Source organism: Kryptolebias marmoratus, linkage group LG1 (assembly GCF_001649575.2).
Source record: "Kryptolebias marmoratus isolate JLee-2015 linkage group LG1, ASM164957v2, whole genome shotgun sequence".
Taxonomy (NCBI): Eukaryota; Metazoa; Chordata; class Actinopteri; order Cyprinodontiformes; family Rivulidae; genus Kryptolebias; species Kryptolebias marmoratus.
Genome location: NC_051430.1, coordinates 31,961,632 through 31,974,595, shown reverse-complemented (window position 1 = coordinate 31,974,595; position 12,964 = coordinate 31,961,632). Strand labels below are relative to the sequence as shown.

At 40.7% G+C, this 12,964-nt stretch overlaps 1 protein-coding gene across 4 annotated transcripts in view; it reads right to left on the bottom strand.

The window, feature by feature from the left end:
• Positions 1–12,964, bottom strand: part of adamts3 (ADAM metallopeptidase with thrombospondin type 1 motif, 3) — a 102,468-nt gene that overhangs the window by 48,934 nt on the left and 40,570 nt on the right. For all 4 annotated transcript variants that reach the window (XM_025008066.2, XM_017426341.3, XM_037974903.1 and 1 more), the window contains exon 5: positions 2,561–2,751. In XM_025008066.2, the coding sequence (XP_024863834.2) occupies positions 2,561–2,751 (191 nt within the window). The remainder of the gene's footprint in view (positions 1–2,560; positions 2,752–12,964) is intronic.

The window sequence follows — 12,964 nt, the reverse complement described above, 5'->3', positions numbered from 1 at the left end:
GAGGCTGCCTACAGAGACCTGAGGCTGCCTACAGAGACCTGAGGCCGCCTACAGAGACCTGAGGCATGATTGGTAGTGAGAAAAATTACATTTTATTCAAAAAAATCCAAAAATAGAAGACATGCAAACCCCTAATAATCCTTTTAATCCAGAAGCAAAACAAATTAACATTTAACAAATCAAGCAGAACCAACTGAAGCAGAAGTGGGTCGGGCAGCTGTACATGGATGCTTCAAGTCCAACAGAAACACAGAAGGTTCCTGCAGCAGCTCCTTGGATTATTGTTGTTTTTGTTAAATCAAAGTGTCCAAAAAAGCTTGAGGAAATAAGAGCGCAAATGTTCAAAGTGAGCTTTTACAGACGAGTTTAAGCAACAGATCTGAGTTTCTCTGAAAATAAACTTGTTGCTTAAATTGCCGACCTTCATAAATGAGCTGAACTCCTGCAAACATACAAGCTCAATAAATGCTGCAATCAGTTCCAATTCTCTCAAGGGTAGTGTTCATACAGAAATACCGAGGTTCTGTTTTAATTAGCAGAAGAAATCAAAGAAAGAGGAGGTGACAGGAGGAAGATGAGGAAAAAATAGGATGATAATAGAAACAGATCAAGATGAGGAAAAAAATAATGAAGTAAAGAAAAAGAGCAAAGTGTAGAAAAAGAGGAGATATTAAGGAAGATGAGACAAAACAAAAGAGATAAACAGAGGAGAGAATAATAGCTTTTTGAATGGAAGTGCTATAAAAATAAACAGAAACAGAGTGAAATAACAGAATGACGAAGAACAGAGGAGGTATGGAGACAAACACAGAGCTGGTTGGATGAATCTAGATGTTGTAAATCACAGGAAGGAGTGTTCAGGTGTTCTGTCTCTACTAGAAACCATCGTCTACTTCTCCAAAACATCTCCAGCCCGCAGCTTTGCTCCACATTTCCAGCTGATCCACAGAAGACCAATAAATATAAAACCTGTGTCCAACAACCTGCCATCAAAGGTAGAAAGCCATTCCAGAGTTGGGATGAGATACACTGTTAATCTCTGCCCCGTCTCTGAGAAGCACCTGCTGCCTTGTTGCTGAGTAACAGCAGCAGCTTATTGAGCGACTCGTCTCTGCAGAAACACAAACAGTCGGGGGAAAGTGATCTTCCAGCTGAATGAAAATGTCTCATTAAAACGTTGCTTCACTGTGGCACACACGGGCAATTTCTTACAGCAATCTCAGAGCTTTTCTGCGGCGTTTTTGACAAGTTGATGAGCTAACGGCCCCCTGAGACCAGACAGAGTCTGAATCGATTGTCAAAGTACCAGGAAAAGTATCGTGATGAAACAACCCTGCTAAGGTTCAACTTGATACTCAGAGAGAGCAGAACAATGCCTGGAAGGATTTGATGGTGTTTTTTGTGCTTGAATGGCCCATTATTTCACTTTCAGTCGATACAATACAGAACCCCAGAAAAATACTTTACGATTAACACTCATCTATTTCCACCAGGGGCAGGAAAAGGACCACATACACTGACTGCTGCGGAAGCCAAGACCAACACGGATCCTGCCAAATATAAAGTTTATAATTATATCATTATTTGACTGGTATAGTTTAAAATGCTATACCAAACTGGGAGTTTAAACTTTATAGATTAGACACTGCAATGTAAACAATATCCATTCAAAAACACATTTACAAGGAAACACCGAGGGCTGAAAGAGGAACCAGAGAAGCTGTGGAGAGTCGTGGCCTCAGTGGTACTAGTGGTCATCAGAACCCCAAACTGGAAGAGAGGCTCCAACAGATCCCAGGAACAACTGCTGAAGAACAGCTGAGATACTGAACAGAACCCTGAAGATCCCAGACCTCTGGTAGAGAGGCACCAGATTTAAGAAATTCGAAATGTAGCAGTACATTTGATGCACCATCTTCTTATTTTTCTTTCAGCTGTTCCCTTTTCAGGGGTCTCCACAGCAAGTAGTCCTCCATCTAACTCTGTCTTCTGTGTCCTCAGTCCCTCCATGTCCTCTCTTACTGCATCCATATCTGTCCTCTTTGTCCCTAACATCCTTCTGTCCCTCCTCTGCACATGTCCAAACCGTCTCAGTCTTTATCTCCCAGTCCTTCAACCTGTGCTGGACCTCTGATGACCTCATTCCTAATCCTGTCCATCCTCGTCCCTCCCAAGGAGAACCTCAACATCTTCGGCTCTGCCACTTCCTGTTCTGTCTCCAAACCAAACAACATGGCTGCTCTCACCACTGTCTGTAAATCTTTCATTTGACCTTTGACCTTTGCTGCCACCCTTTTTGTCACAAATCCCTCCTGAATCTTTTCTCCATCCACTCCATCACCTCTTTACCTCACTCCCTGTTCTCCTGGACAGATGAAGTCCTGCACCTTTGTGACCTCTGACCTTGTAGCCTCACTGTTCCACCTGCCTCCCTCTCATTCACACACAGGTACTCTGTGTTTTTATAACTCTCATTGCACCATGATATATGTAAACAACACAACACAGAAACAGACTGCAGACATAAACACAGCATTGAAAAATATCTGCAGTGACTTACGATGTTCATCAAGGTGAGGAGGTAATTCTGTACATGCTCCTTCCCATGAAACCGAACCACCGAGTCGTCCACTCCCAACAGGATTTCAATGTTGTAGTCATTCTCGCCTGCATCTCGGCGGTAGCGCTGGAGGGTCTGATTGACCCGCTGGGTCACCAAGTCCAGAGTTCCAGGAACCTCTAGATCTGGTTCTGCAAACCAGAGGAGAAAAAAAAATCTAAGTAAAGGTTTTTAGGCTGCAAAACAGCTTCAATCGAAAACTTTAACGATTTTATTTTGGATCACATCATGTTTGTGTCTTTAGTGTATTCACAATAAGCTTCACCCGATGACTGAATGAAAACCACATCATTTTACAGAAGCTGTAAATTACAATTTGTGTCACAAGTCTGTCGGCTTTTCTTTACAGCATATTCATGTCTCCCATTATCTTTTCTCAGTTATTTCCAGAAACTGAACTTTGTTATTTTTTTGTTCCTGCAGCCTTTAAACGCAGGAGATGTTGAGTCAACAATCAGTTTCAATCAAACAGCTGCAGCTGATCCAGAACGCTGCTGCTCGTGTTCTCACTAAAACCAGGAAGATAGAGCCCATAACACCAGTTTTAAAGTCCCTACACTGGCTCCCTGTAGCTCAAAGAATAGACTTTAAAATACTGTTGTTAGTTTATAAATCACTGAACGGTTTAGCACCACAATACATTAAAGATCTGTTATCGCTGTACCAACCGTCTAGACCCCTCAGATCTTCTGGTTCTGGACTGCTCTGCATCCCCAGAACCAGAACCAAACGAGGAGAAGCAGCTTTCAGTTTCTATGCACCACAAATTTGGAACAAACTTCCAGAAAACTGTAAAACAGCTGAAACACTGGGTGCCTTTAAATCTCAACTTAAAACCCACCTGTTTAGAGTTGCTGTTTAGTGGCTAAATTAGGGTTAGAGTGCGGGGTTTTGTCTCTTTCTTACTGTTTATTCAATGTCACATGCTGTTTTTATTTTGTTTTTAATTATGTAAAGCACCTTGAAATGCCTTGCTGCTGAAATGTGCTACACAAATAAAATTTGATTGATTGATTGATTGATAACACAAAATTAAGAGTCTAAACATGAGTTTGGGAGGAGAAAATGTGTTTAACTACAGCTCACTTTAATGTAATAAAGGCTGCCAGTGACACACAAACAGTTTCAACCTTAGAGTCTTCTCTGAGCTTAAATAAAAGAAAAGTCCGATCCAACTTGAAAGTATCCTTCAGTCAGACTCCAGAAGAACACGGAGCAAATGATCGACAGGACTTAGGCTCGGCTCCATTCCTGCAGCTAAATGTGACCAAGACACTGATAATGCTTTTTGTTTGATGGAGCGGGCTGCCAGAACTGAACTTCCCACTAACGTTTCTTAGCCTTCCACTCTGACAGCACAATATCTCCATGGATCCAATAAGAGGCTCAACTGATAAGTCCTTTATCTTGTCTGCTCTGTAGGAGAGCCAGCCTGATCCAGAGGCCACAAATATTAAAAAATCTACAGCACACAAGAAAAAAAGGTTTTATTCTAATGACTAGAATAAATTTCCTTTAGGTAGCTGCTGTCTGTCTGGTCATTTTGGAGCTGGAGGACAAATTTATGTTTTCAACCACAGGGCACTATTTTACCATTGTCAGCTTGGTATAATCTTAAATTAAAACGAGATTGAAAAAGATGCTTCCTCTGTGCAAAACAAGTTTAAAACAGAGCAGCAGAAATGTTTTCATGTTCTCATCACCTCCGGCAGAGCTTTAGAACCGTCAGCTGCTGCGACATCACAAACAAAGACTGCTTTATACACATTCCATCAGACACAATTATTTTCTCCTAATGATTTACGTTTAATTTTAGAGCAACAATAATTTAAATACTTTGTTTTCTTTTCAAATAAATTGTGTCATATTAAAGTTTTTATTCTAATAGCCGATTCAGTTTTAAGAGTTTCCATCCAGTGGAGAAGCGATAAACAAATCTGGCTTGTTTTTCCTCTAAAGTGGCTTCAGTTTAACAGGTGCTGGTCAATTTCTCCACCAAACTCAGAGGAAGTCACTTCAACAACTGGGTACAAAACTATTACCACTTTGGACTCGTGCACTCACCGTTTGCTTGTATCCTCACATGCACACACAACCCTGCACTTGTGTATATGTATGTAAACACTTGCATGCATCTGAAGGAAGAACATGAAATGAAAAGAAGAATTCTGCTTACTGAGCTGGATGTGAAGTGGGAGGAGAGTGCTCAAGCAAAATTATGAGTTCAGATGTATTTTAAAAAAACTCTTACTAAAACAGGAGAGAAAATGATTCCAGTCTGGGTTTGTGTTTTTCCTTAGCTTTATAAATGTCCTCTGAACAAAGACATGAATAAAGTTTATTATTATTATTATTATTATTATATAACGGTGTTACAGTTCTAGTGGATGAGGATACAGCTCCAGAAAACTGGTGGAAATCTCGAGCCATAAATAAAAGCACAAACCATTTTTCATTTTGCTGGGCCGCTGATTGAGTGGAGAGGGAGCTAAAATAAACAGGAAGAACCGGCTGCCACCTCAGCTGTGGCCCGGTTCTGACAGAGTTGGGATTGTGGAGCACATTCCTCCTCTCTGTGCCACTCCCATCACGACACAGCTCCCCCTCCCCCCCCTTGAGTAAACAGGCTTTCTGAGGTCCCCACTTCAAACACACAGGACTTCCCCTCAGCACAGTCCTTAAGACCAACCCCGCCTCAGCCGGACCAGAATCCGGTCCCGGGGGGAGCCTAAGAGACGAGGCCCCCAGCCAGCGCACACCCACACGTGGCACTGAGCGACAAAGGTGGCAACGAGGGCAGCCAGAACCGCCACACGCTAAAAATGACTCTTAGGTAGGAGACAGGCAAGTGTCCATTGGCCTGCAGTGGAAATCTACTGTCTGCTGTGGACAGTAATGTCCACAGATGCTTAAAGTCTGCAGCAGGATTCAAATTTTTAATACACAACCTCAATTCTGAAGTTGAAGTTAGGCCGTCGTGCAAAATGTAAATAAAAAACAGGATGCATTGATTTGCAAATCTCATAAACCCGTATTTTAATCACAGTGGAACATGGTAAACACTAAATTTGGAAACTGATAAATTTGATCATTTTAGGGGGAAAAAAGTCAGGTAATGTCTATTTAAAGTTTTTCCAGGAGCAATAAATGGCTGGCAAAAGTTCACAAACTACTAATTAGTATCAACAAAAACAGGTTTTAGTTGAGATTCCTGAGTCAGAACCACTGATGTTTTTAAAGTATTAACATCAGAACTCAGATCTCTGACAACGGGCTTCGAGTACAACTCCTGGATGGAAACGGGAAATAAATTTGAACTCAGAGCATCAAAGCTAAATCTAAGAGACATCTGACGTGTGGGAGGCAATCCCTCATACTTTATCATACTTTATCAAACAGGGTCAAGTAGTAGCAGGAATTAAATTCTGATCCAGGGTTCGGATTAATGGGAGACTGAGATGTGGTGAAGATTCAACCCAATCTGCTGCTTCCTTAGAGAGATAACTTTTATTATTTGGCTCTGATAATGTATGTGAATGTTTTTATACCATATAAATAAACTGAATTAATGTAGAGCAAGGAATGCTATAGATTATTTACAGACCTGCTGCAACAGTTTCATACATCGAGAAAAAGAGGAAAATCTCTGTTTTCAGCTTTAAATTCATTATATAATGGGTTGGATGTAAGCTGGCTCCATGTATCAGTGTTACCATGACAACAACTCTGCGGACACGTCATGTATTTTCCTCCTTGAGCTCCACAGTGACACATTTAATTAATTAACGTTGTGATTCATTGACTGTTTTCCCTTCACCGGGAGTCACATGACTCAGAAACTGGAGCAAAGATAATTTGGATCCATTTTACACTAAAATTGTTATAATTTAATGAGTGAAAAGCTGCTGGTGTTCTTTTATAAAACCACCATCAAGAGCGTTTAGATTTCCTGCATCATTGGTTCCTCGGATGTTCAGCAGCTGAGAAAAGGCTCTCCACAGAACAAACAGAACTGCCCCGAATCTTCATTTTACCTTTATGTTTTTAATGGAAATTACAGGAGCAGCTCTCCTACTTTTGTTGTTCTAAACAATGACAATAAAAGCTTTTAATTTGATTTAAAATAACCTTTGGGTTAGCTGGTTAACTCAGAAGGATCTCTTCATATTTATGGTCCTTGTCTAATAATTAAAATAATAAACCAAAGAAAATCTGGTTATTCTACTGCTGGTCTATCAGGTCACCATGGTAACAACTGGTAAACCTGATTTTATTAAGGACAATTAAAAGCTCTATACTGTTATTGTGCACCACCGAAGGGGAAGGTGGAGCAATAACTTGACCATATCTTTGTGTGTGGGTGTGTGTGTGTGTGTACACCACACATTAGTGTGTTAATTTCTCTGTACAGTTAGCAAAATATCCACTGAACCACTGAAAATATTTTGATGAAACTTGCAGAAAGTTATGATTGAGTTGACTTTTTGACTCAACCTAATTCAAGATGGCTGCCACAGCTAATTGTCCTTAGAAAAGACAGAAATGGCTATAATTCAGTTCCTTTTAAAGATACTGAGATGATATTTAGTGTATTAGTAGTTAAGCATTGGCCTCAACACAAACTGGGTGTACAACACATTCCACATCTTTGGCATTATTTTTTTACAGTAAACCCAGTTTGTCTGTTAACAAAATGTCTCATGATCTACTGGACAGATTTGAACTAAACTCTCAAAAGTATTCATTATTAGGTTTGGTGGTGGATTTGGTCCCATAATGTAGGCAGACACAGAAGAGCTCAGAAATAAACTAATTTATTTCACTAAAGTAAAACAAAAAAGCTGACTGGGCAGCAAATAAAAACTTACAAGACGGCAGATCACAGGGATCCCAAGGAGAAGCAGAGAGTGCATCATAGTAACACTGAACCAGCGGAGAGAGGATGACTACAGACTGAATATAAAGACTGATGACGAGGAGGTGGTAACAAACTAGGGGCAGGGGTGGCCAATCCTGGTCCTCAGGGCCACTATCCTGCAGGTTTTCCTTGTTTCTGCTCCAACACACCTGATTTAAATCAGTGGGTGATTAACAGGCTTCTGCAGAACATGAAGCGGTGATTTAACCATGAATCAGGTGTGTTGGAGCAGAGAAACAAGGAAAACATGCAGGATGGTGGCCCTGAGGACCAGGATTGGACACCCCTGCTCTACAGGATTTGACAAAAAGTGATAACTAGCAAAAACACATCAGTCACATCATTAAACCACCAGTCTAATATTATACAGTGAAATATAACAGTGAAAACCAGCAGAAACAACTGTGATCCTCAGCAGCTGTGGGTCACTGATGGGAAACTTCATGAGTTGGAATTAGTCCAACAGAGAGGCTCTTCATCCTCGTCTTTAAGCCCTTCCTGGGGAGATTTGTTGTTTTACTGAAGCATGTTGTGCTGTTGTCTCATATGTGTTGAAAGGTACAGTTAGAGAGCAGAACAAGCTCATAGGAGTGCTATTATCACAAGGGTTAGGGGGATTTGGGGGTCTTGGGGTACATTGTGCAGAAACTGTAATTCACTGAACCAGCCAGTAGTTTTTGTTGTATTTTTGGTCTATTATTGGTCCCAGATGCTAAAAGTTCTTTGTGTAATTGATGTGCAGACGCTGTTTCCAGAACTGATCTGTTTGGTTTATCATTTCTAAGCACATTTAAGCTTAAAGCTGATTTCTTCATACGAGACAAACTAATAAATAATTTAATTATTCTGTTGCACAGCTTTTTCCTGTTTTGAGTTGTATTTTTTCCCCTTCCCAGAGAAAATCCCTTTGGGAGGTTTTTCAGGCATGCCTCACCAGAAAGAGACCTCGGGGCAGACCCAGAACTCGCCGGAGGGAATATTTATCCTCTCTGGCCTGGGAACACCTTTGGATCCCCCACTGGGGAAAGGGATGTCTGGGTTTCTCTCCTGGACTTGTTGCCTCCGTGACCCAACCATGGATAAATGGTAGAAGATGGATGCAGTTGCATTTCTTATATTTCTTTTTTTTTATTTAAATCAGAATTTCTATGTGTATAATAAATATGGCCTGCACTTGTATAGCGCTTAATCTAGTCCAAGGGCCCCAAAAACACTTCCCATTACAATCATTCATTCACCCATTCACACACTGATGGTGGTGAGCTACATTGTAGCCACAGCTGCCCTGAGGCGGCCATCACACCGGCACCACCGAGCCCTCTGACCACCACCAAGTAGGCAAGGCGGATGAAGTGTCTTACCCAAGGACACAACTGCTGAGACGGACAGAGTGACACCGGCAATCCACCGGTTACAGGACGAGCCCCTACCTCCTGAGCCACCGCCACCCTTACTTGTATGACAACCATTCTACTCCAACACAAGCACACCTCATTCTACTGATGAGTTCTGCATCGGAACCAAATCTGATTTAATGAGTTCAACTAAAAACTGTCATTAACCTTCAGCAATGGGACCAACTAGATGGCAGAAACAGAATTGGCAGGAACTCAAAATAAATTGGAATAAAAACTAACCACAGACCATGAAAAGAATGGTTCAGTTCTGTCTCTCCTGGCAGAGAGATCCAGAGAGCATCAGGTTTTCAGTGGGGCTGAGGATGAAGGACCATCAGATCCAGACCTGAACCCTAATGAAAACCTCTGGAATGTGATGAAGAGGAGGATGATGGTCAGAAATTGTCAAATAGCTGAGCTGATTGGCTTTTAGGGTTATTGCACCAAATATTGACTTCTGATACCTTAGGATTATGTCTAAAACTGAATATAATTTTTTGTTTTTTGCATTATTTTAGGTGTGAAAACACCACAGCTTTTCTGTTATTCTGACAATAAATGCTCTAAATGACAAGATTTTTTTTTTAGAAATTTGGAAGAAATGTTGTGAGTGGTTTATGGAAGAGTGGTGTCCAACGCCGGTCCTCAAGAGTCACTGTCCTGTAGATGTTTCTCTGCTTTGACTCACCTGATTCGAATGAGTGAGTGATTGAAAGGCTTCTGCAGATCTTGAAGAGCAGAGAAACATCTGAAGCATGCAAGATAGTGGCCCTCCAGGACCAGGATTGGACACCACTGCTACAGAATAAAACAAAAATGTTTGTTTTATTCAAACACGTACTTAGAAATGGTAAAACCAGAGAAGTGGACATCAGTAGTGCAGAGACTTATATAGTTTTTCAGTTTTTGCTCAGTTGATGGTACAGAGTCTGTATTTAAAGGGAATTAGGAGAATACTTTGGTTTTTCTGTTCAGCATCATCTTTATGTTCCTATGTTCCTCCACAGCTGCAGGTGACTTAGTTCTGGCAGGTTGTCATGCAAATAAAACCTAGAATAATTAGACTGGATTTTATAAGCAGGGTAATATTGTTTCAGCCCTTCTCTTCCTTTTTCACAGCTGTGTTAAAAATGAGCCTCGACAGCAGAAACATCAGCAGCCTAATTACCAGCAGCAAGCTGCTGCTGAAGCATTTCAGACACCATGCGGCTGCAGAGGCTTGGAGATTTTAAAAAAAGGTGTTTTCTCTGTGGACCACCTGAAGCTTCTGAGTCCCCATAAAACAGGCTTCTTTGGGGGGGGGTGAGAGCAGATAAATGAAGCCAGCTGGGCTCCTGCTGGGCCTTATGTTAAAGTGTTACTAATGGCTTCTTGTTTGTGGAGGATTGACCAAACTAATACAACGCTCAGGTTTGCATCAATTAAAGAACAAAGGATTGGAAAAACTAACCTGAAAAAATAAAAAAAAAGATGGAGAAAAACGGCTTTCTGGGCAAATTCAGAGTAAATTTCTTACTTTCTTCAATCTATAAAAGGAATAAAAGTTTTTAGTTTTATTTCTTTAATACAGATAATTAAAAGATTACAGGCAAACAAAAGATGTAAAAGTTTTCTATATAGAGAGTGAAATGAGCTAATTAGTAAAAGTAAGAATTTCGATTCTGACCTGCCAGTCTGAGCTCAGAAGGTCCGACTTCAGGTTAAAGAAAAAACGTCTCAAAGAGCGGATTAACAGAGCTGGAACAGAGGGATGAGCCCAGACTGCAGCCAGGAAGACACGTAATGCTTCACAACAAACTAAAATACCCAACAAAGCTCCTGTAGAAGTAAACAGAATGTCATTAAACTCATTCGTTTCAGATTATCAGTCTGCTGAAAGATTTGTCTCTTATTCTGCTGGAGGGCAGATCAGAAATGTCTCTAAATGAGTTTCAGATATAAACTAATTAAATAAAAACTATAAAAATCTGCTTTTAAAGGAAAAAACTAGAAGATGCTCAGGATTCAAAAGGTAAATTAATAAACGGTGCTGATGAATTCAGTGTTTTTGTGTTACTTCAGAAGAATCCCAGAAAAATGACTTTCGATTCTGATTAAACCTCTAAAGTATTTTTTATGTAACACTGCCATTCTGAGAGACTGAGTAATTCTCTGAAAACAATCTTAGTTCATCTTTTTTTGGAAACGTTCAGTACATCTCAAACTTTACATCAAATAAAATTTATTTTCTACCATCTGTTTCATCGTGATGTGAAAATAAGAGCAGCTGGTTTATGTTACGACAGTTTGTTAAAAAGTTCATAAATAGATAAAGATGTGACACACTGAGTAGAATAACTCAGTACAGAAGTAATCTAACGATGTAAATACTCAGGATCTATTTTAGTCTTATTCATATCTGTACCTGAATATGTATTCAAGTTATTATTTATTCAATTCTTAATAAATTTTCACTTCCCAGATGTTTGTGTGGAATGCCCAGCCAATAAAATCAGATGTTTTCAGTAAAGTTTGAGCTGCTGTTGCATCATAGAAACTCCTGAATAACATTTTTAAAATGACTTCACTAAGATCCAAGCAAACGTGTAAATCACACATATTCATCCATCCTTTTTCTTTACCCACACGTCCTCCCCAAGTCGTGGGGCAGTTGGCGTCTATCCCCAGCAGATGAGAGGTGAGGAACACCTGGACAGGTGTCCAGTCACCCTCTCACTCACACCCAGGGACAGTTAGAGTCACCAATGAACCTAACAAGCAGGTTTTTGGTCTGTGGGAGGAAACTGGAGGCAGCTCCGCCCAGAAAGGCCCCAGGCGACCTTCTCGCTCCGACCACTGCTCCACCGTGCTGTACAGTGTGAGGTTAAAGTTCAGCTCCACACTTGTTTGGTTGTTTCAACACACATCTGTAGTCCTAAACTACTACCTCACTGCCCAGCGACTGTTGGAGACTGAAAACAGCAGTCTAATTTAGTGCTGGGCGATATAACGATCCATATCATGGGGACAATAGAAAAGTGTCTATCCTGATATATTTTCTTCTATCGTTTCTATCATAATTGTATCAATGATTCATGTAAATATTTCATAACGTAGGCTACGGCGAATGTATTAGTGTTGTCACTTTGCATACATTCAGTTTATAGAAGTGATAAATAAGAAGAAAAAATAACTATTTAGCGAAGAACCTCCGTTTTGCGACATGACGCTGCTTTACGTGTGGGTTTGCGACATGCTTTACGGCAGCGGCTTTCTGTGCGGCGCCGTGTTTTCACCATAAGTGCTGAAAGATGGAGATGCAGGAAGTATCAAACCCGGGTTACAAACTGCTACTTTCAAGATTTGCCGTTTGACTTTTCTTTAACTCGCCCTTCAACACTCAACATGAAACCTCCACTGATGCTCTCTCCCGATATGAAATATTAAAGAAAGCAACTATACTTCAAAACATCAGCGTTTTGATAAATAAATCATTTAGATTTGACTCTTGAGCGCCGACGGGGGCTTTTTGTCTGAAACCTGCTGCTGAGCACTTTACCTCTGGGAGAGAGGAACAGTGAAAACAGCCGGATTCGTTCTTTAAGTAGAACTGCTGGACATCAAATGCAAAATGATAACCTTCATTTTTTTATTTATCATTTATCGCTCTGTGCTCTTCTGCAAAGCTGCTCCCAGTTCTTAAAATAAGCTGTAAACTCTTGTCCTATCGTGACACAAATCAATTATCTGATCTCAGAACAGTTTAAGCTGTTCACCAGCAGAGTGAAGACCTGAGCAAAAAACAGCCTGGATCAGGACAACAGCAAGCCTAAAGTAAAGAACTAAGATTGGGACAGAATGTAAGCCTGGATCAGGACAAAAACTGAGCCTGAATCAGGACACAAACTGAGCCCGGATCAGGACACAAACTGAGCCTGGATCAGGACAAAAACTGAGCCCGGATCAGGATAAAAACTGAGTCCGGATCAGGACACAAACTGAGTCCGGATCAGGACACAAACTGAGCCCGGATCAGGACACAAACTGAGC